General features: G+C 38.7%; 2 protein-coding genes across 2 annotated transcripts in view; both read right to left on the bottom strand.

The window, feature by feature from the left end:
• Positions 1–4,880: 4,880 nt before the first annotated feature.
• LOC121886116 (tripartite motif-containing protein 16-like) lies at positions 4,881–6,548 on the bottom strand. Its single transcript, XM_042396037.1, has one exon. The coding sequence runs from the start codon at positions 6,546–6,548 to the stop codon at positions 4,881–4,883; it is 1,668 nt and encodes a 555-aa protein (XP_042251971.1).
• Positions 6,549–10,393: 3,845 nt separating this feature from the next.
• Positions 10,394–21,013, bottom strand: part of atp8b1 (ATPase phospholipid transporting 8B1) — a 37,781-nt gene continuing 27,161 nt past the window's right edge. Inside the window, exons 17-30 of the mRNA XM_042395021.1 lie at positions 20,732–20,920; positions 19,568–19,680; positions 19,240–19,404; positions 17,918–18,029; positions 17,404–17,479; positions 16,615–16,747; positions 16,249–16,377; positions 15,963–16,119; positions 15,634–15,857; positions 14,812–14,895; positions 14,047–14,292; positions 13,642–13,780; positions 12,961–13,091; positions 10,394–12,204 (exon numbers count right to left, since the gene is read on the bottom strand). Of these exons, the coding sequence (XP_042250955.1) occupies positions 11,971–12,204; positions 12,961–13,091; positions 13,642–13,780; positions 14,047–14,292; positions 14,812–14,895; positions 15,634–15,857; positions 15,963–16,119; positions 16,249–16,377; positions 16,615–16,747; positions 17,404–17,479; positions 17,918–18,029; positions 19,240–19,404; positions 19,568–19,680; positions 20,732–20,920 (2,132 nt within the window). The 3' untranslated portion in view covers positions 10,394–11,970. The remainder of the gene's footprint in view (positions 12,205–12,960; positions 13,092–13,641; positions 13,781–14,046; positions 14,293–14,811; positions 14,896–15,633; positions 15,858–15,962; positions 16,120–16,248; positions 16,378–16,614; positions 16,748–17,403; positions 17,480–17,917; positions 18,030–19,239; positions 19,405–19,567; positions 19,681–20,731; positions 20,921–21,013) is intronic.

Below are 21,013 nucleotides of genomic sequence, written 5' to 3'. Positions count from 1 at the left end.
ATAATCAACCCAAGTCCAGCATAGAGCGGCTGAGTGAATGTGGTCTGGATTCTGGAGGAGAGTCATGGTGTCAGAAACGCTGTAGAAAGACAGAATACCTGCTCTGTGATCCAGGCACACTCCGACTCTGGAGGGCGGAAGGGATGAGATGGAGGCTGTGATTTTGTTGTGTCTGAATTCATATCCATTGTTCGAATATTATAATGTCCAAGACTAGTCATTAGTCCCAAACAAATTTTCATCTGTAGTTCTGCTAATATCCTTGTACATGACTGCAATTGAAACTGTCCCCCTGCTCCATTCCACCTCCCAGTAACACCGTCGGATCAGACTCTCTGAAGGCTGGGCTGCTGACATATAACTGTGCTGCTGACTTCATTGCTTCTGATAGTGTTAGTTCCTTAACTGTTGCATTTCTGTTCCCCTGTGACAATAAGAGCAGAGTGTGTGCTTTGTTTGGTTCCAGTATGATTTGACATGACTTGAGGAATTCAACTCTGGTCTTGGGCTCTGCTTGTGGCAGTAAAACATCCACTTCAGTCTCTGTCAGGGACATCTTCACCCATATATCACAAAGCATGTCTTCTAGTTTATCTCTGGCATCTGACACAGCTGCAGTCACATCCTCAAAGAACCGTTCTGGACAGATACTGATGCTGGGAAAGTCTGTAGATTCACTGAGATGTGTAATAATTGTGTAGAAACTGGAAGTCATCCTCTGTGTGTGAAAGCTGCTCCAGCGTCTTTCCTCCTCAGATCAGTGATCTCCTGCTGCAGCTTCCCCTGAAACTCTTTGACTTGACTCACTTGACTTTTCTGCCTGGATCTGATCAGAGCCTCTATTCTTGATGAGAAGCATCAGATCTGTGAAGATCTTCTCACTGTCCCTCACTGCTCTATCAGCAGAATGATTGATGGTCTCCACCTCGTGCTGAAGCACCTTCACAACTTTCTCTTTGTCCTGGATTCTCTGCTGGATTTTTTGTCGACTTGTTCTGAGTTCTTCTTGCCTCTTAGTCCTTTCTGCTGCAGCTGAAACTGTGTCACAGCCTTCAGGTTCATCCAAGGAGCACAGATAACAGATGCACTGCTGATAAGCGTGACAGAAAATCTTCATCACTTCATTGTGATGAGAGCAGATGTTCACTTGGAACTCCTTTGAAGGATTGACCTGCTTGTGTTTTTCAAAGGCAGGAGAGTCACAGTGACAGAGCCTGTGACTGTAGCAACTGGAGAGAGGAGTTTCTCACGTCTAAAGCTCATCAAAATGGATCTGAGGTCAAACATGCTCCAGGAGCATCTGTCAGCTCTTGCTCAGATTTCAATTGAGCATGAAGTAACCAGATCGCTGGACAAAGATGAACTGGAGCATTCTCAGTACTCAAGCATAGGAGGTCTGAGGGGACCACCTCAGACTGAATCAACGGTGAGTCTTTTAACACATTCTTAGCAGAAATAAAGTTTATAATAATAACATTATTAATAAAATAAACATCTCATTTCATTCAATGTATATAGGGGGCGACCAACTTGTTCTTTTTCCACCAATCGTAATTTCTCTCCCACTTGCTCCCCCTTTGTCTCTCGTTCTCCTTTTCGCTCTCCGGGCCTGATGTGAGCTGTCCATGGTGCTGAAAGAGCGTGAGGTGCAACTCATTGTGAACTACCAGTAGTTTCAGACGATTTTCATTCCCAAGCAAAATATGGCATTATTTTTCTTGTTAATTTAATTTGAGGGAATTGTTCAAGCTGTTTTTATGTTAGCTGATACATAACACATAGTGCTATTCAACACAGACTAGTAGTTGCTAAGAAGGGTGAGGCTTCTACTCATTCCAAAGCAAAAATATCATTGTTTCAGTTTTTAATTAAGGGAATTGTTTGGATTATTTCTGTGTTGAGTTGTCCATGATGCTGAAAGTGCACATAATGTATCTGAGTTGAAGTCTGAAAATATACCATTATTGAGGAAAACCATCTTGAATCCTCACTTTTTTTCTCTTTCTTATTTGCTGATTCATTATTTGCTGTGCCATTTCACCTCTCAGACAGCAAATGTCAAATAGTTTCACTTTCTCATACAAGAGAAAAGCTGATCCAGATCTCCTATTCTCATGTCCACTTGCTGACATGCACTGAATGCATATCAGCACGTCATAGCACGTTGGTTACACCAACCTGTAAACTTGCAGATCTGTGAGGTCACATGAAGGAGGAAACGTGGACTGAATGAGGCTGACTGTACGTGAAAGCAGATAGAAGAGGGAGGAGTTATCTAGCTCAGATACATTACAGGAAGAGAAGCTCTTTGAGCAAGTCAGCATGTTTTTATAGCCCCGATTTACAACATGAATTAATAGTTAGCAAATAATACAGATCCTGCTCTACAACAGGATTCCAGGACAATTTCAAAGTCCAGTTTTAATGCTTTTCCTTGCATTCATTGCTCTTGGTTAAAGACCCCCTCCAGACATGTTTTAAAACGTATATAAAATACTCTACTTATACAAATAATAAATTGTGTCTAGTATGTTTTTTCCACAAAAAAGTTCAATTATCTTGTTAAAATCCTTAAAATGACAACTCCTTCTCCTTATTAAAAAATCCATAATCTATAAATATGTAAATATATTTCTTTTCAAAAGTTTTCCTGCTGGACAAAGATTTCTTCTAATTCAAAGTGCATTCTCAGTGTTTGTGCACTGGAGTTTCCACATCACACTTATGTAAGTTGAATACTGGACCCAGATTGGCTCCAAACTAGTTGTGATGTCACAAATCATGCTCATGGGCCTGCACCTTAAAATCTGATTTTCAGTGAGCATAGAAACTTTCCACTTTCAGCAGATCAATTTGAAAACAGCCTTCTAGTGTCAAACTCTGCACATCATTTTGCACAAACATACAGCTGTAGGAACAAGAAGAAAAACACATTTTTGAGTGGAGTGGAACTTTAAGAAATTTGTCTTTGTCTAACTATACAGATGGACCTTTCTATGGAATATTGATTTATTTGTGGCAATTACACTTTTCTGTATGTTGTTTCCTTTGACTTGTACATAAATTTCCAGTATTGAATCATTTCTTGCACCTGTGCAGCTCACCATCAGGCACATATAAAGAACTGAAGGAAACATTTTTTGACCTGCCCTTTTGTTTTCTCCTCATTTGCTGCTTAACACTCAGGTATTCTGAGTATCAGCAGAACTTTCTGTTACCACTTTTGAACCCTGAGGCCCTGAATAAATAAACCAATATACTGTAGTGTTTGTTGTGCACTGAGCTAAATGAATGACTATTTGTGTATCTCTTCTCAGTTTAGCTGACTAAAATAGTTGAAACAGATTCATGTTGCTCTGTTATCAGTGGTGATAAAGTTGGCCCTATTGGAAATGTTTTTATAGTGAGTACAGGGAGTGTTGCCTTCACAACAGTCTCCACTGGAGTGTTGTGAAATTTAAAGGTAGACTTTGTACTTTCTATCCATTTTATCTTCATTTCAACTCATGATGTGACCTAATGAAGTCTGGTGTTGGTTTAAACATGCAGCCTGGGTTTCCATTTCAAACATGAAATACTGTAAATGCTAATTAAGTATGTTCCTTCAGCTGGAATCTCTCTCTGAAGGCTTTTGACTCCATGAAAAGTCTACAAATAAAAGCCTCCACACAGCAGCTCAGTCTTCTGTCATCCTACTGAGAGGATGAGCTGCAATTGTGATCATGTCTGTGACAATCTGACTGAACTACAGTTATTTGTTATTTGTTATTTGTTGTTGTTGAAGTTTCTTCTTCAAGACAGTCAACACCACATTATGCACCACTGAATCAAATTTGTTGTCATATTGTCTGTGTGTTACAACTGAACAAAACTTAAGATATTTTATGCAAATGAATGATTTAATGAATACTTCCTGGTTTTTAGGCTTTTCAATCTTGAGAGAGAAACCCTGTTTATTAAACAAGTGCACAAACTTGCTCTTCAGCAGCTCTGATAGTCTTAGTCCAGTATTTCAACCACTGTGGAGAATCTAATCAGTGCTATAATGATTATCACAATGATAATACAACTTTACAACACATATTAAAAATATGATCAACTATGATAATAATGTGATAACGTGATAGAAGGAAGACTTGTATTGCTGCTCCATTAAGGTCCATGCAGTGGAACAGAAAATTTTGCAGCACCAATGCAAATATACATCAAACAGAAAAACTATAGACCTCATGCCAGGTTACAATTTCCAACATGAAAAAAAATGTTTCTACAGAGTCTGTTTTTTCAAAGAAATCGAAAAAATCATATAAGTTGTAAAATTTTGGGTTACATTTCAGTAAAATTCAGGTAATATATATACATGCATATATACATGCATACATACATACATACATATATATAGTGAGAGAAAGAGAGGGAGAGAGAAAGAGAGAGAGAGAGAGAGATACACATTTTTAGTATCATTCTTTTCATACTTTCACCCTAAAAGATAAACCTGTACACTGTTAACACACATTTTATGTTTTAAATATTTCATACTATACTTACATTTTCTGAAAAATTATTAAAGTTCTTTATTATTATGTCACTTAACAGAGGAAAACATACAATAATTACATCCTGTTACTTTTTCGCTCACATAGATTTTTCTTGTTCTTCTTATCTATTTAATTGAACTTTTTTAACACATTTTTTTATACCTACAGAAACTCAATATCTCAGCCCTGCTGTTTGACTGACAGGTGACGTTCAAGGGCAGTGCAGAAACATCACAACAAAGCGAGCTGAGCAACAATGATGGTGACAAAAATTTTGTTTGTAAATTTCAATTTACAAACCGAAAACTGTTTCTCACCCATCACCTTGTTTATAATAACTGTCTATTTGAGCTCACACATTTCAACAGAGTGATTAAAGCCATAAATCCTGAATCCAACATAGAGCGGCTGAGTGAATGTGGTCTGGACTCTGTGGAGGAGAGTCATGGTGTCAGAGACGCTGTAGAAGGACAGAATACCTGCTCTATGATCCAGGTACACTCCGACTCTGGAGGACTGAGGGCCTGAGATATAAGTTCTGACTTTATTATGAATGAATTCATAACTCTCCTCTGAACACTGTAATGCCCAAGACCTATCATTTTCTCCAAATCTACTTTCACCTCCTGTTCTGCTAATATCCTTGTATGTGACTGCTACTCTAGTTTCGAATTCTCCCTTCTCCACCTCCCAATAACAACGTCCCATCAGACTGTCTCTACCCAGGACCTGCTGCTGTTGGGTGAATCTGTTAATGTGATAAGGATATAACTGTTTCTCTGTCATCACTGTTGTTTTTTTGTTCCCCTCAGACAATAACAGCTGTACATGTACTGTGTTTGGATCCAGTTCGATTTGACAAGTGTATTGTAAGAACTCCTCTCTGGTCTTGGGCTCTGCTTGTGGAAGTAAAACATCCGTTGATATCTCTGTCAGTAAGATCTTAGTCCATTCCTCAGTAAAAATGTCCTGTAGTTTATCTCTGACTTGCGACACAGCCACAGTCACACCGTCAAAGTACCGCAGTGGACAGAGTTCGATGCTGGGTGGGTTTATGGATTCACTGAGATGTGACAGTGAGGGGTAATTGTGTAAAAAATGGATGTGATCATCTGTGTGTGAAAGCTGTTTCAGTTCAGCATCTTTCCTCCTCAGATCAGTGATCTCCTGCTGCAGTTTCCTCTGAAGCTCTTTGGCTTGACTCACTTTAATTTTCTGCCTTGATCTGATCTGTTGTTTCATATCTGAGCTTCTTTTCTCAATGAGACGGATCAACTCATTGAAGATCTTCTCGCTGTCCCTCACTGCTTGATCAGCAGAACGATTGATGGTCTCCACCTCCTGCTGAAGTATCTTCACATCATTTTCTCTGTCCTGGATTCTCTGCTGGAATTTTTGCTGAGTAATCTTTACATCTTTCCGCTTCTCATTCCTTTCCTCTGAAGCTAAGACAGTGTCATGGTCTTTATGTTCATCCATGGAGCAGAGATAACAGATACAGTGCTGATCAGTGCGGCAGAAAATCTTTATCACCTCACCATGATGAGAGCAGATGTTCTCCTGAAGCTTCTTGGAGGGGTCGACCAGCTTGTGTTTTTCAAAGGCAGGAGACTCATAGTGAGGCTGGAGGTGTTGCTCACAGTAAGAGACTTGACACACCAGACAGGACTTGAGAGCTTTCAGTTTTCTCCCAGTGCAGACATCACAGGCCACGTCATCAGGTCTGGCATAGCGGTGATCAGCCAGAGCAACTTGGAGGTCTGTCTTCTTCAGCTCCTCCACTAAATCTGCTAACATGGTGTTTTTCACCAGGACAGGCCTCGGTCTGAAGGTCTTTCTGCACTGAGGACAGCAGCAGATTTTCTTCTGATCGTCTCCATCCCAGTAGCTTTTAATACAGTTCATACAGTAGTTGTGTCCACAGGGAGTAGTCACTGGATCCTTCAGTAGATCCAAACAGATTGAACAGGAGAGTTTTTCCCGGCCCATCTTAATTTCATTCTGAGCCATTTCACCTCTCAGACAGCAAATGTCAAATAGTTTCACTTTCTCATACAAGAGAAAAGCTGATCCAGATCTCCTATTCTCATGTCCACTTGCTGACATGCACTGAATGCATATCAGCACGTCATAGCACGTTGGTTACACCAACCTGTAAACTTGCAGATCTGTGAGGTCACATGAAGGAGGAAACGTGGACTGAATGAGACTTTTAGCAGGTAGAAGAGGGAGGAGTTATCTAGCTCAGATACATTCCAGGAAGAGAGCAAGTCAGCATGTTTTTATAGCCCCGATTTACAACATGAAGTAAGTTTGGGACATCAAACTTTCCGAATTCCACCTAAAAATACATTCTGTTCTCAATACACAACCTAAGCTTACCCTGCTAAGATAATAAGTCACATTTTAGGTCAGTGTGTGAACCTTGTCCTCTCAGCATCATTTTGTTCTAAATGGTCATGATTAAACAAATATGTTCCATACACCAATATCATTACCTTTGAATAATAATATTATATCATTCTAATAATATTATATATTAATAATATTGTTTATTATCATTAATAACTGACAAATAATACAGATCAGGACAACTTCAAAGTCCAGTTTTAATGATTTCCCCTGGATCCAGTGTTCTTGGTGAAGAGAAATTTGTCTTTGTCTGACTACACAAATGAACCTTTCTATAGAGTATTGATTTATTTGTGGCAATTACATTTTTTTGTATGTTGTTTCCTTTAACTTTTACATACATTTCCAGTATTTAATCATTTCTTGCACTTGTGCAGCTCACCAGCAGGCAGGTATACAGGCACAGTAGTGATACTTCACTGTCAGGCAGATTTATGATGTGCCCTTTCGTTTTCTCCTTATTAGCTGCTTAACACTCAGGTATTCTGAGTATCAGCAGAACTTTCTGTTACCACTTTTGGACTCTGAGGCCCTGAATAAATAAACCAATATACTGTAATGTTTGTTGTGCACTAAGTCAAAGTTAATTTTCAGACTACTTTTGTAATTCTTCCCAGTTTAGCTGAAACTGTTGCAACAGATTTATGTAGCTCTGCTATCAGTTGTGATAAGATTGATTATATTGGAATAGTTTTTTATAGGGAGTGTTGCATCCACAGCAGTCTCCACTGGAATGTTGTGTAGGTGTACTTTCTAGTCATTTGATCTTAATTTTTGACTTTCTATTAAAAGTCAGCTTGTTACAATCTTGGGTGTTAGTTTAAACATGTAACCTAGGTTTCCACCCAGGGAATACAAGTGGAAATTACAAGGAGCTTCTAGTTTTATTAGCTGAGATATATATTTGTTTAGCACCATCTCTACCAAATACAACAGCCTAGTCAAACAGGAAATACTGCAAATTCAAACCTAAGTATCCTCCTTCAGCTGAAATCATTACTCTAGGCTTTTAACTCCATGAAATGTCTACAGACAACAGTTTCCAGACAGCAGCTTAGGCCTCTGTTATCCTACTGAGAGGGTGAGCTATAAAGGATCTAGGGAATAGTCACTAGATCCTTTAGTGAGATCAAACAGCTGAGTTTTTGTATGTCTGAACTAAAATATCTGGACCAAATTAGACTCAATGCATTAAAGAACATAAAACAGAGGACTTATCAGTCTTTCATTCCTGGAAGAGGAGTAGTTTGAACTTTGACTGTGCATCTTAACTATCCCTGACTAAAACATCAATTAAAAATGAAATAACCTTTATGATCATCTTACTGGTCTTTTTTTCTTTTTAGCCCATATGGAATAGGAAAAAATGTTATGGTAGTATTATCCTTTAATACTACACCTGAAAGCTAACAGATGTTTTGTTTCTGCTTTTCATTTGGGTTTCTATTTTCATTTCCATACCTTTGGGCCCCTACTTAGCAACTTTCTCAAACTTTCCCTAGCTCCTTCCTCCATGTGCTCAGGGACTATATGACCCTACAGTCAGCTTGTTATTATGATATTATTCCTATTTTGCTTCATTATCATTAGTAGACCTATTGCTATTATAGTTATTAGTGGTTTTGTTTGTTCAAACTAATGACAGATCGACTGGGATACACATCCAGTTTAGAGAGTAGCTTTCCAGACTGGCTGTGAAGCAATTCCTTCATAGTGTGACTACTCTGTAAAAAATGGGGGACAAAATCAACAGTCCTCGTTCTGTGCAAAGATGCATTCTTAAGTTCAGTCAGAGGCTTCAACAGTGTGAGCAAGTTTCATTCCTGGTAGTTGCATTTCCAGGACAGCAATAACGACTACCAGAATGCAGGTATCCACTCAATTTGGATAATTGACACTGCTTAGGCTTTGGCTGTACTTTTGAATGCATGTTTACACAAAACATGGAAGGGTGTGGATTTTGTCCCCTATTTCCTTTGCTATAGTCACGCCAAAAAGGAATCGCTTCACAGACAGTAGGAATGATTACAGTAACTAACCTTTCAACACATATATGGCATATGAATACTATATTAGGATCAGCTTGGAAAAAATCTGAATACTGAACAGCAGAGTTTTTCCTGATCCATCTGAACTCCTTGCTGTGCCATTTCAACTCAGAGACAGTGGATGTCTGAACTGAAAGGCAGTTAATAGTGTCATTAGGTCAGTCTTTGATTTATCGCTGGAAGTGTTTACAGTCACCATACAGCAAAGATAATTTTGTACATAAAACTGGATGAGAAAGTGAAACATCAGAAACATTTATTGCTCACAATATTTAACTGGAAACTTACTGCAAAGATGAATATTGCTATCATGTCCACACCCAGTTCTCTCAGCAACACAGGTTCGTCTGCTTGGACAAGTTGAGTGACTTAATCGGATTAAAGTTATCTATGCTGCAGGAGACGCCAGTCAAGTTCTTAATAATCATGATTTTATCAAATTTGATGTTCTGTTTGGTGAGCATGACTGCTTGAAGAATTTAGTGTTCTTTACTTAGTGTTCCTAATGAATTTAGTGTCCTTAAAGTAAAACCACTGCTGTAACATTCATACAGCAGCAGTAATGATATATGTGACTCTCAGTTAGGCGTTGTGCACAGTTTACCCACACACAAGAGTAACTTCACTAATTATTTGTGCTTCTGTTGAAGTAAATAATTAATTCAGGTGCATGAATCAACAGAATATCATGTTACACGGTCACATTTGACAGTGTGTGTATGTGGCACCTTGATAAGACTCTCAGGACATTAACAAAATAAATGAGCAAAAAACAATTCAGTCATGTTAAGGAGATTATTACAGGGAGTTTCCAGTGCCTGCATTATTGTGCACACTAAGACATACCCTTATACTGAATGCAACCTCTCTAGACTAGACTCTCTAGAAGTTAAGTGAACAGATAAGTTATATGAGTAATAATTATTAACCCCCTCATGTAATAAATGGCATTAAATGAATTTAGCAGTGACATCTCTTTCCAGAAAGTGTCTCTGTTACTCTGTATAATCCATAGAATAGACCTTACAGTTTTCATAGGAAACAGATTAGTGAGATCTGTGGGAATTCGGTTTACTTCCAATGTTTTAATACTTATCTTGCTTTACTTTTTATTTCACTAGATATTGCAGATTTAATTTTAAATATAGTCTTCTTTTACACAGATTTTGCTTGGTCATTGTTTGTTTGGCTCATGTTGTCAAACAAAAGGGAGTATTTTTGTGGAAATACAGGCTTATATGCACCAAAATAAATTATGGATAAATGTATCATTTGGGCATCATAATAAAACTCTATTATAAGTTATATTATAACATTAATTATTATTATCCAAACCTTATGTTAAATTTAAAATCACCACAGTCTGACCAAAATGTGAGGTATGACACACCACAATAAAATAAACACTGGCTTTTATTAACAACCATATGATAAAATACCATCATAGACAGAGACCAAAATATCTGCTGGTACAGTCAACAGTCCTGATCTACTACCTCCATTCATTCAGTAATAAAGACATTATCTGTATACAGTAACATTAGTGTGAAGGGGATACAGTAACAGTCAGAACAGGAATGTGCTAGTTTTGGTTTAGCACTGTTTATCAGATATTCTAAATCTGGTTATAGGATCCGAAAAACACAAACATCTTCTCTGAGTTCATTGTAAACAATCAGTGACACACACACACAGAAAAAGTCATTATTTTTGACAACTTAAGGAACAGGTGATTTAACATCCAACGGGGAAAAAAACCCCCAATAATCAAATTAGTCAAATGAAAATAAACTTGTGATTCTTTTCCCCATTAGAAGATGTACTTAAGAAACACCTGGATTTACTTTCTGCAAATTGTAAAAGCTTGAAAAGATGTTGTGACACTGCTGTTCAAGAAAGACAAACTACAGCTCCTTACAAGTTCCCTACAGAGTGATAAAAAGGTGAGGTATTGTACAAGTGATACTAGAGTCCAGCATTGAAAGAGGTATTTAAAAGATTTTAAGGCTGAAACAAAGTTGAAGTCTATAAAAATTAGTGATTACAGCACCCATCTGTAAGGACACTTGGGACACAGCAGAGGAAAAAGATCACTATTCACAATTTATTTTTAAATTAAGACACACTTTATAACATCCTACCACCTTGCATAGCCTGGCATAGTAACATCCAACTATTACTTATATTAAAACATTAAAAGAGGATACCATGACATATTAAGTTTTAGCCCATTGTTTTGAACATGAGGGAAAATGTTTGAGTTGTCATCTCAACGGACAAAAATAAAACTATAGAGGTTGCGGTCTGATTTCATGTAGCTTACACTGGTGAAAACACTAATATATCAAGTGCTCTGCCAACACTGGGCTAAAACTGAATGTCAAAAAGTATCACATTAAACGATGTTACAGCCAGGGGGACAAACTGACTAAAAATAAAGCTTTATTTTAAAAATCCTGAGTTAAATGACATTGTCAGTCACACTGTCGCTGTATGACCTCAAACCCCCGGTAACGGCGGTCGTCTCTTCGGTGAGCTTTGTGTTTATTTGCATTTTAACAGAGAGTCTGTGCATAAGAACTGGAGGCTGTGGAGACGGAGTCGCTGACTGGAGCAGAAATGCAGTACATTCAGTAGCGCTTCATGTAACTTTCTGCACATTGGCTGTACCTACTGTTTTACCTGGATTTACCTTGAATCATCAGTAAAAACTGGTAAACCAAGCTCTGCATTTCAATCATTTTCATCAAAAAGTTGAGGAGCGCTAGTTGTGTTGCAGCACCTTCTACAGCACTTAAATACACCAAAGGAAACTCCCAACAAGCTGTTGATTCTGTGCTGAGCTTCTGATGTTGACCATTTCAGCAGCGTCTCCACAGATAAAGATGAGGACAAACCAAGCGCTCCTTGCACTTTTCAAAAATTTACAACCGCTCCTGCTACAGTCTTGCCCCGTCTTCCGCTCAGCCCCATCAGATATTTTCAGCCTCTCTCTGGGGAAACTCCCTGATGCTGTCCTGGGGTCCACCACGGGCCTGTGGCCGCCGCCTAATGCTCCGCCCAGACGAGATGAGGTCGGCATAGCCTCGGGAGTGAGAGAAGGCGTAGGCGGAGCGGCGGGAGCGCCGACCACGCTGGAAGGCTGGTGTCTTTTTCTTCTCCTCCTCCTCCATCTCCATCTCATACTTCTTCCTGTTTCTCTGAATCTAAGGGAGGATGGGAAACAAGCAGGTAACATTACAGAAACAATGTTTTGTCATTTTTTCATTTTGTGGGAAAGGAAAGGTGCTGGATTGCCTCTATTTAGCTAATTACATTTTATGACTGACTTCCATTCTCATCCTGTCCATATCTTAATTTGATCAGGTAATTCTGATACTTCCATAAAATGTAACAACTTCAGAAAGACACAGCAGACAGTACAGTCACAGTAAAGACTCTTTTTTTTTGGTTTAATAGCCTTCAGCCTTGTCTGGTTTTGCCTATACAATCATTTGATTACAATTACTATACAATCTCCCTCTCCCTGTATGGAAGCCCATTTATGCAACTTGAAAAAAAACAAAAAAACATTCACAATACACATTTTGTTTTGTTTCTTGTTTGAGATAATAATAATAATAATAATAATAATAATAATAATAATAGATAGAGATAGAGACAATTTTTGATTATAGTTAACAGCCATTTAGGGAGATTCCCTCTAATATAAATTATGCATTTGCATATATGGAAAATTCTCCTCTATGATAAAAGTTTATTCACCAACAACTGCTGTTACTCCTATAATAAATATACAATAATAATTAGCCTTTTTAAAATTGTTGACAAACCGTATGTAGTTATGGTCATTATTGTTCTGATCCGTTGGGTAAAGTATATAAAAATATAGTATGTACTATTTCAAGAAGTCAAATCAACATTTCCGTGCAGGCTGGTAGCTTGACTCCCAGAGGTCTTACCTTGTCTCCTACAGAGGGCCAGATGGTTTTATGGAGGAACTGGATGCAAATGACGGGCAGCAGGCTGATGCCCACTGTCAGGATGATGGTTAACCACAGGTAAGGCTGACGCAGCGCGTTCGACGCTGCACCTACAAACACAACATATACACGTTAAGAGAGTGGTGAAGAGGTTTGATGTGGTGTTTAGCGGCCCACAAAGACAGACCAACTTTTAATGGGAAGTCAACTATCAGTCCCAAAGAGCACTGCTTTAAGAAACATCCAATCAGAGATCTTCAAATTCTGCTGCTGGACAACTAATGGGAGAGTTGAGCTTGGCAGAACTTTGATAAATTAGATAGTTTGGATTTTAGATCAATTCAACAACAAAGCAATATTTTCTTTATCATAGAAACAGCTTATGGGTAGTGTTGTATTTGAAGCCATTCCAAAGACCAAACTGAGAAACCTAGGAAAAAATATGATTTGTCAGAAAGGAAGTAACATTTCTAACTAATGGCTAGTTGTCCAGGAGACTCTTTGGTTTCCGTGTTTGGGAACACTGAAGTTTTCAATAAAAATGAAACTGTAAAAAATTTTTAAAAAGATGCAAATTTACAGTGAGAACCTCGAGGTTTCAGGAAATGTGTTGATTTCTAATCAACTGTGCCACACTGTGGTGAATGGTTGGTGACTGACCGGTGAAGGTGAATGCTGAGGGGAAGATGACGTGGATCCCAGCACTGTGGATGTCAAACATGATGCCAAAGTAGATCGCTATGCTGCCCAAAACTGCAAAGCAGTTGACAAAGGTCCAGTAGGAGGTATCCAGAGATATCTGACAAACAAGAAGTGAAGTAGACAACAAAGGTCAGCAGGATATTTACATTAAAAAAATCCATACTGTGAGGGTACCATATATGTATTGTGGATTTGATTCATATCATCTTATTGAATCTGAGCTGAATTACTTGTAAATCGCAGGTGAATCCAATCAGCAAATATTGGAATGCTAACATAAATGTTACAAGTCAAATGTCAGCATGTTATCATCAAAATATTTTTTAACATGCCTAACAGAGTTGTTAGAAATCTGCCCCTTACCTGCAGATTGACGGTAAAAATCAGCGACGAAGCGGTGACAACGGCGAAGGACTGGTAGTCGGAGGGGGCTTCTCCATCTTGCCCCATGGTCTGCAGGAACGCTCCGTAAGGGATGAAGAAGATGATGAGTGAGACGAAGATGCCGTGGAACAAGCTGATGAAGAAGTTTCGGTAGTTGAACAACACCCCCTGCTGGCCAGGCAGGTAGAGTTTGGGGAATTTCAGGCTCAGCTTGTCGTTAACATCCTGCAGAGGATGAGGAGGAGGGGATCAGTTAACAGAGTTCAGGTTGTCACTTATTGAGCAGAAGAGAACGGAACAGATTTCCAAACTTTTATAACAATGCATTGTGAATTTCAAACCTTTGGTATTTATCACAACAATATATGGTAGGCTTTGAAAAAGCAAGATCATAATGATGGCCAGAGATAAATAAAAGCAATGCTTTACTTTTAGGAAAAGTAAGTTTTATTTATTTCAGGTATTTAAAGACAGTAAATGTGATCAACTCATTAATCCCATTATGTGATATGAACCTGAGAAAAGCCAAATGTCTTTATTATTATCAAATCTCAGCACATTAACATGTGTCTTAGCTTATATCTTATGTATTAACTGTCGGATCAACCAGTACAATTTTAACTGTACTTTGCCATGAATTTGGACATGAATTTTGGATTGACATTACGCTAAAACTGTAAATGCAAAACCAACAACAAGCTTTTTCTGTACTGTGTTTGTGTCCATAACAAAGCCTGTTTTTACCTGGTCGAGAAGTCCAACTAGTAGAACAGGTAAGCTGCTGTAACAGAGATTGTAGAGAGTGATGAACCAGTCCTCATAGGCGACCTGCACAGAGGGAAACAATCATTCAGCATTTCTGGAGATCACGCTACGCCATCAGCATCAAGAATTTTCTTGCCTTCTCTAACATAGTTTGACAACTTCTACAGTGTGTTCTGTGACGCTGACCAATAGGAGCACAGAGAGCTCTTCTACACACAACTGTAAACACTGAGAAGCGAAGGAAGAATGATGTTGTTGGAGCTGTCAAGTTGAACAGTGAAGTCGGTCCCTGGCACCTAACTAATCAACTTTTTACATTACGCAAGACAGCAAGCTATGGTTGGTTGGGGTCCAGCATGCAGTCTGTCATGTCCTACAGCCAAGTCACTGCAAGAAATTATGACCCTATGATTGCCTGATACCTTAATGGCATTAAATCATAGTCAAAATCAAAACTAATTAGTGTTTTAAATGTTAATTTAAATATTACTTGACGTGATCTAACTCCTCTTGGGTTTTGGTGTTGGAAACTACTGGCAAGATCGCCAAGAAATGTGCTTTGAATATTCATGGTCCTCATAAGATGCATTCAAATTATTTTAATGACCACATAACCTTTCTTCCAGCACCGCCTAGAGGCCAAAATTTAAAGTTACACACAAGAAATATAATAATCTAATGGTCAGGTTGCACTTCATGTGATTCTGTCCACCTGGATCATGTAGAAAAGTCTAATTATTTTGGCCTTAGATCACATGACTTGGATCATGGGTCAAACAAACTTGATGCTGTGCTGCTGACCTGTGACGAGTATCCGCTGAAGAAGGAGTACCAGAAGTGGACCAGCGTGAAGGCAAAGTTCTTGAAAAAGAAGAATCGGAGGAACTTGCACATTCGGATGTAGGACCAGCGTCCGTGCACCAGCAGGAGGCGCTGCAGGTAACGGAACTGGGCGAAAGCGTAATCGCTGGACATGACGGCCTGCATCCCCTCCTGACCACTGATACCAACACCAATGTCTGCAGCTGGAGGGACAGAGAGAGAGCTTAGATTCAATTCACTAAAATATTGCATGCAAAAGAAAATATTATATGTCTTTCAATGTGAACAGAATCTATTCATGAGCTTACTCTTGATCATGTTGACATCGTTGGCTCCGTCTCCAATGGACAGCGTCACAGCCTTCTTGTACTTCTTCACCAAACTCACCACGTTGGCTTTCTGCTTTGGCGTGACACGACAGCAGATGACTGCCTCGCACTCGCAGGCCATGTCCACAAAGTCAATCTGTAGAGGAAAAAAAGACATTCCACTGTGTTTGTGATCATGTAAACCATCATGAGATGCGTTGTCCATTTAAATATTTAGCATGCAATCATGTTCCACTTTTACACTTTTGAATTTATTAAGCTGTACCTGTCTCATCTCCTTCTCCCAGTCGTTCATTGGCTGTCCATCCTGAGGGCTGCTGGGAGGCAATCGCTTTCCCAGGCGATGAAGACGTAGACGACGACGTTTCTTCTTCTTTTCATACAGAATCTCATTCTGAAATATATGTAGAACAAATAAGCATGTAAAAGTTACACCAGGCAGACAAGATGATTTTGGACAAAATACACAGTCAAATGATTTGCAGCCAACACAATGAATTATGGGAAAATGAGAAAAAAAAAATCCTACGGAGTTTGGGACACTAGCTGCATTTCTAAATATTATAAAAAGCACTAAAATTACTCATTTATCATCATTTTAAAATGAGTGTTCATTGTGAATTTAACTCACCAGCCATCCTCCGGTGATGATGAGAGCGTTTTTGCCTGGCTGGGGGAAGAACAGATCTGCAGGTGTCTTTTTGCCTCGACGGTAAGTTGGAGGCTCATTTCTCCTGTTGGCCTGACGAATCCTCAGCTTCTGACTGGAGATACAGAAACAACACACTGTGTCATTCACCACATTGTGACAACCTGAGACCCTCATGAGCTGTTAAGGCTGTCTTCTATTGAGATACAGTGTGTTTAAATCTTATTTTGATTGATTATTTTTTGTCAGTTTGCCTTTATTCAATAGTGATAGTAAAGACACAACCAGGAAAAATACAGGGAGAGGGGAATAACAGGCAACAAAGGTCCTCGATTAGAATTGAAATGGGGATGTTATAGCTACCGTGTATGTTATGCACTCTTGTGATAAATCCATAAAAATGTTGAAATCTATGACACATGTAAACATAACAAATATTGATTACACAGCCTTGCCTGGATACCTTGCCTTAAATAAGCTCATGTTACCTTCAAACCCAACAAGTAAAACTAGTTTTGAAAGTCTTGAGCGTGCCAAATTGATGTTGGTCATGTTTCATTGCTTATACATTCAGCTTCTTATTTTCATTAATATTTTTTATTAAAACAAAAATACATAGGCTTTAATAAAATAAATCTTCACCTGGGTGCCTCATAAATCCTCAGCTTAATGACAATCTCAAAAACTCTGATCAGTGGAGGAAAAAAAAAGGCTAGCATGCACCATGACCTCTAGTTAATTTAAGAGCTTTCAAGGATTGGATTGACTCACTTGACGTCTTCTCCGTAGTGGATCTGCATGTCGTCTGTCAGAAGTGAACAGGAATATCCGATGTTCTCTGCCGTTTCTGGGGAAAAGATAAAACAGTAAAGAAAAAAAACAGGAAAAAATATGGCACATGTCCTTTCAGTCTTAATCTTTACTAGCAACAAACACAGATGCTTATGGCTGTTACAGCTGCATGACAGTGGTCTGATCAGATGATTCTGTTGATTCAAAGTGACCCAAAAGGGAAACTTTTTCAGTCACTTTTTAAATCATATTCCCTATGCATCAAATTAAGGAAGAAGCAGCATCTAAACCCTGTATCATAAAACTGACAAGTATTTAATTTTATTAAATTGCTGTCAATCCAGTTTAATGTGTGTTTGTTAAGAAGGCTGTTTCACTCAAAACTATACTGTAACCATTGTTATTTTTTCATTGAGACATGAAGCTATATTGTTTTTTGATCGACTAACATTATGACTCCACCTCTCTGCTCTGTAATCTGAGGTGACTGTACCTTTCTTATCTCCTGTCAGGACCCAGATCTTGATGTCAGCCTTGGCCAGTTTGGCAATGGTCTCTGGCACTCCGTCCTGCAGCTTGTCCTCGATGGCTGTTGCCCCAATCAGCTGAACAGAGGGACATTGCTGGTTAAAAATGGCTCTGCCTCCTCATTTTTAACTTTCATGGATTTGCATCAAAAAATGCCACAGATTTTCAGTGAGTTTTTCAGCAGGATTTTTTGAAAAGTGGCTCCTGTCAGAGGACACTTCTCTGCTTTTTTGTTGTATCTCTCTCCTCTGCTGCGCTCTGCTGTCTTGCTCTGTGACAGGGATGTATAAATAGCTGCAGGTCTGTGTGTCTGGTGTAGCTAAACTTTGTATTTGTTTTCGAATAAAAGTGGAAGTAGGCGTTACAATCCTGTTTTTAAGCCAAATAATTTTTCTTCCTCAACAAACACAGATACAAATAAAAATTCTAGGCTCTCTGCACATCCCGAACAGTGACACTGTTTGGATCTCTGGGAGTGAGGTTGAGTGAGGTCCAAAACCACACCTGCAGTTACTGCTTAATGGTTCCAGTAAAGAGAATGAAATGGAGATCTTCAAGTTGCCACTTTAAACTACAGTCCAACAGATTAGCTTTTTTTTCCAAATGAAAAACAAAAATAAGCCCTTACAGTAATGATTTCCATACCCCCAAATGTACACACTACCTAATCTGTTGAAATTGTCAGCAGAATTTGTTTACTAAACCCTACAATTCTTTGTATGCTTTACCTGGTCTGGTATGACCAGTAGCTTATGGTGGCTAATGTAATACAAACTTCAGGTAGATATTGTTGTATAGCTGAGTCAGTTCACTGACTTTGACTCTTTGCTACTTGAACAACTGTAATGTTATGTTTTAGCATTTAAGATGATCCCATAGTTGTCTGTTACAATTGCAACGGCTCAACAAAAGTTACATAGTCTTGTTTACTAAAAGTAAACACACTTAAACATTTGTCAGAGTGTGTGGGTGTGATTTGCAAGAGAAGCAAACAACCTCACAACCATCTTCAGATTTTGATTCAAATATTACTAAATCCTGAACGGTGCACAGAAATGGTTAGAGGAGTCCCCACCCCAATGAAAAGAGCACAGACACAAAAAGTACAGAAAATCTGTCATCTGTTTTGAATGAAATCCAAAGTACAGCTACTGAATTCACATTTCAACTAAGCAAACTTCCTCAGCTGACCATGTGAGATGGTTAAAAACACTGGAAAAAAGCTAGTAAGTGGACCTTGAGTTGGGATTTATCTGTCAAACTAAAGCTTAGTTGTTTTCCACTCACCAACAGGTTGTTCTCGATCTGCTCGTACACGCGATCAAGGGCAGCTTCTCGGTCACCCAGGGACACTTGGGCATCTTTGTGCTTCCTGGACCAGGCTTCGTACTCGTCTATGCTGATGTCTTTGTAGCACAAGCACAGCGTCCGCAAGGTCTCGTTGGCAAAGGTCTGTAGCACAAAAAGTGTTCATCCACAGAAATGAGAAAAAATAAGCTAGGGGTAAGCATGTCTCAACATGTACTGTATGTCAAGTTTTCCACATATTTCTGCTGTTCAGTGATATACAGCGATGGAATAAACTGGTGGAAATGAGAAAGCCATATGAACTCACATCCAGAGCAGTCTGAGTAGTGTCCTTGTGTCTGGAGTTGGGGGAAAGTCGCTCATAGATGACTGTGTCGGCTCCTTTACAGTAGAGACGAATACGACCATCAGGGAACCTCACTGAGAGAGAAGAGAGATGGTAGGAGGAGGATAGAGGATTAGAGGTAGGGCAAAGTCTTTTTTTTTTGCAAGTCTATAGGAGTAAAAATTTGGAACCAAGGGTACTCCAGAGGGTACCTCTGCCACTGCTACGAGATAAATGGAAAGATTGTGGACCAGCTAAACTCATTTGGAAAAATAGGATTAATGATTTGATTTAAAAAATATATCCATATATTTGTGTTGAGGATGAAAATAACCATCGAGATTGGTGTAATGTTGATCTTTAGTAAATGTATCATAACAATAACCAGTGAGCTACCAACTATAACAGGCTGACTGCACAGTACACACCTGTCAGTTACAACACCTTAAAGCTACGTGTTGCTATTGAGCATGCATGAAAACTAATTGGCAAGCTAGCAGAGAAGTCAAAAAAGCTAGATAAAAGTAATGGATAAATGGTTTAAATAGTTAGCTAAGCAAGGATAAACACAATAATTAGCCAAAAGTAATCTATAAGCATTTGAAATAATTAGCTAAAATTATTAGCTAATAGCTAAAAGTAACTTTAACAATTGAAATAGTTGGCTAAAAGTAATGGATAAACTGTTTAAATAGAAAGCTAAAACTAATGGCTAAACAACTGAAATAGTTTGCTAAAAGTAATGAATAAATAGTTAAAAGGTTTCCAGCTTCTGACACTCCAAGTGGTTATTAGGAATGCAAACCTGACCAAACCGACCTCATTGTTGGTTTTGGTCTTTTCATGGGATTTGTTGACAATAAGAAAAATATAGAATATCAACACACTTATCCTTTATCCACTAACATGGCAGTTTTAAGATTTTTTTTTTTTTTTACTGTCAGCTTTCATGTGAATACTACACCTGCCTTGTTGTATGTACGCTATTGTACAGTCATGCTAGTTAGCGGGTTTTTGGAGAAGCTAGCATGTCACTACCTAGTATTACTATTATTTTAAGTTCAACAACAGACGTGTGTGTGTGTGTGTGTATATATATATATATATATATATATATTATTCACAAGTGTGTGTGTACACTCGTACAGATGATAGACATGCGCTTGCGGTCGGAGTTGAAGTCGAGCAGTGCCAACATTTCGTAGGTGGCCTCCTCCTCCATCTCCCTGATGGTGATGGTGTCCTGGGTACGAGACAGAAACACGTAACCGAAGTTCCTGGCTGCTGTCACTAGGGCGCCCTCATCAGGAGATGCTGCCTGGTACACCAGTTCACCTGAGAGAAAGATATAAAGCATGCATGAGGAAGTCATGTCTGATGCAATACATGTCTATAACTCTATATTTCATAGTAATATTGTCATATTGT

This window comes from Thunnus maccoyii, chromosome 19, assembly GCF_910596095.1.
Source record: "Thunnus maccoyii chromosome 19, fThuMac1.1, whole genome shotgun sequence".
Classification (NCBI taxonomy): Eukaryota; Metazoa; Chordata; class Actinopteri; order Scombriformes; family Scombridae; genus Thunnus; species Thunnus maccoyii.
The sequence above is the reverse complement of the archived record's forward strand: the minus strand, read 5'-3'. Positions and strand labels throughout refer to the sequence as shown.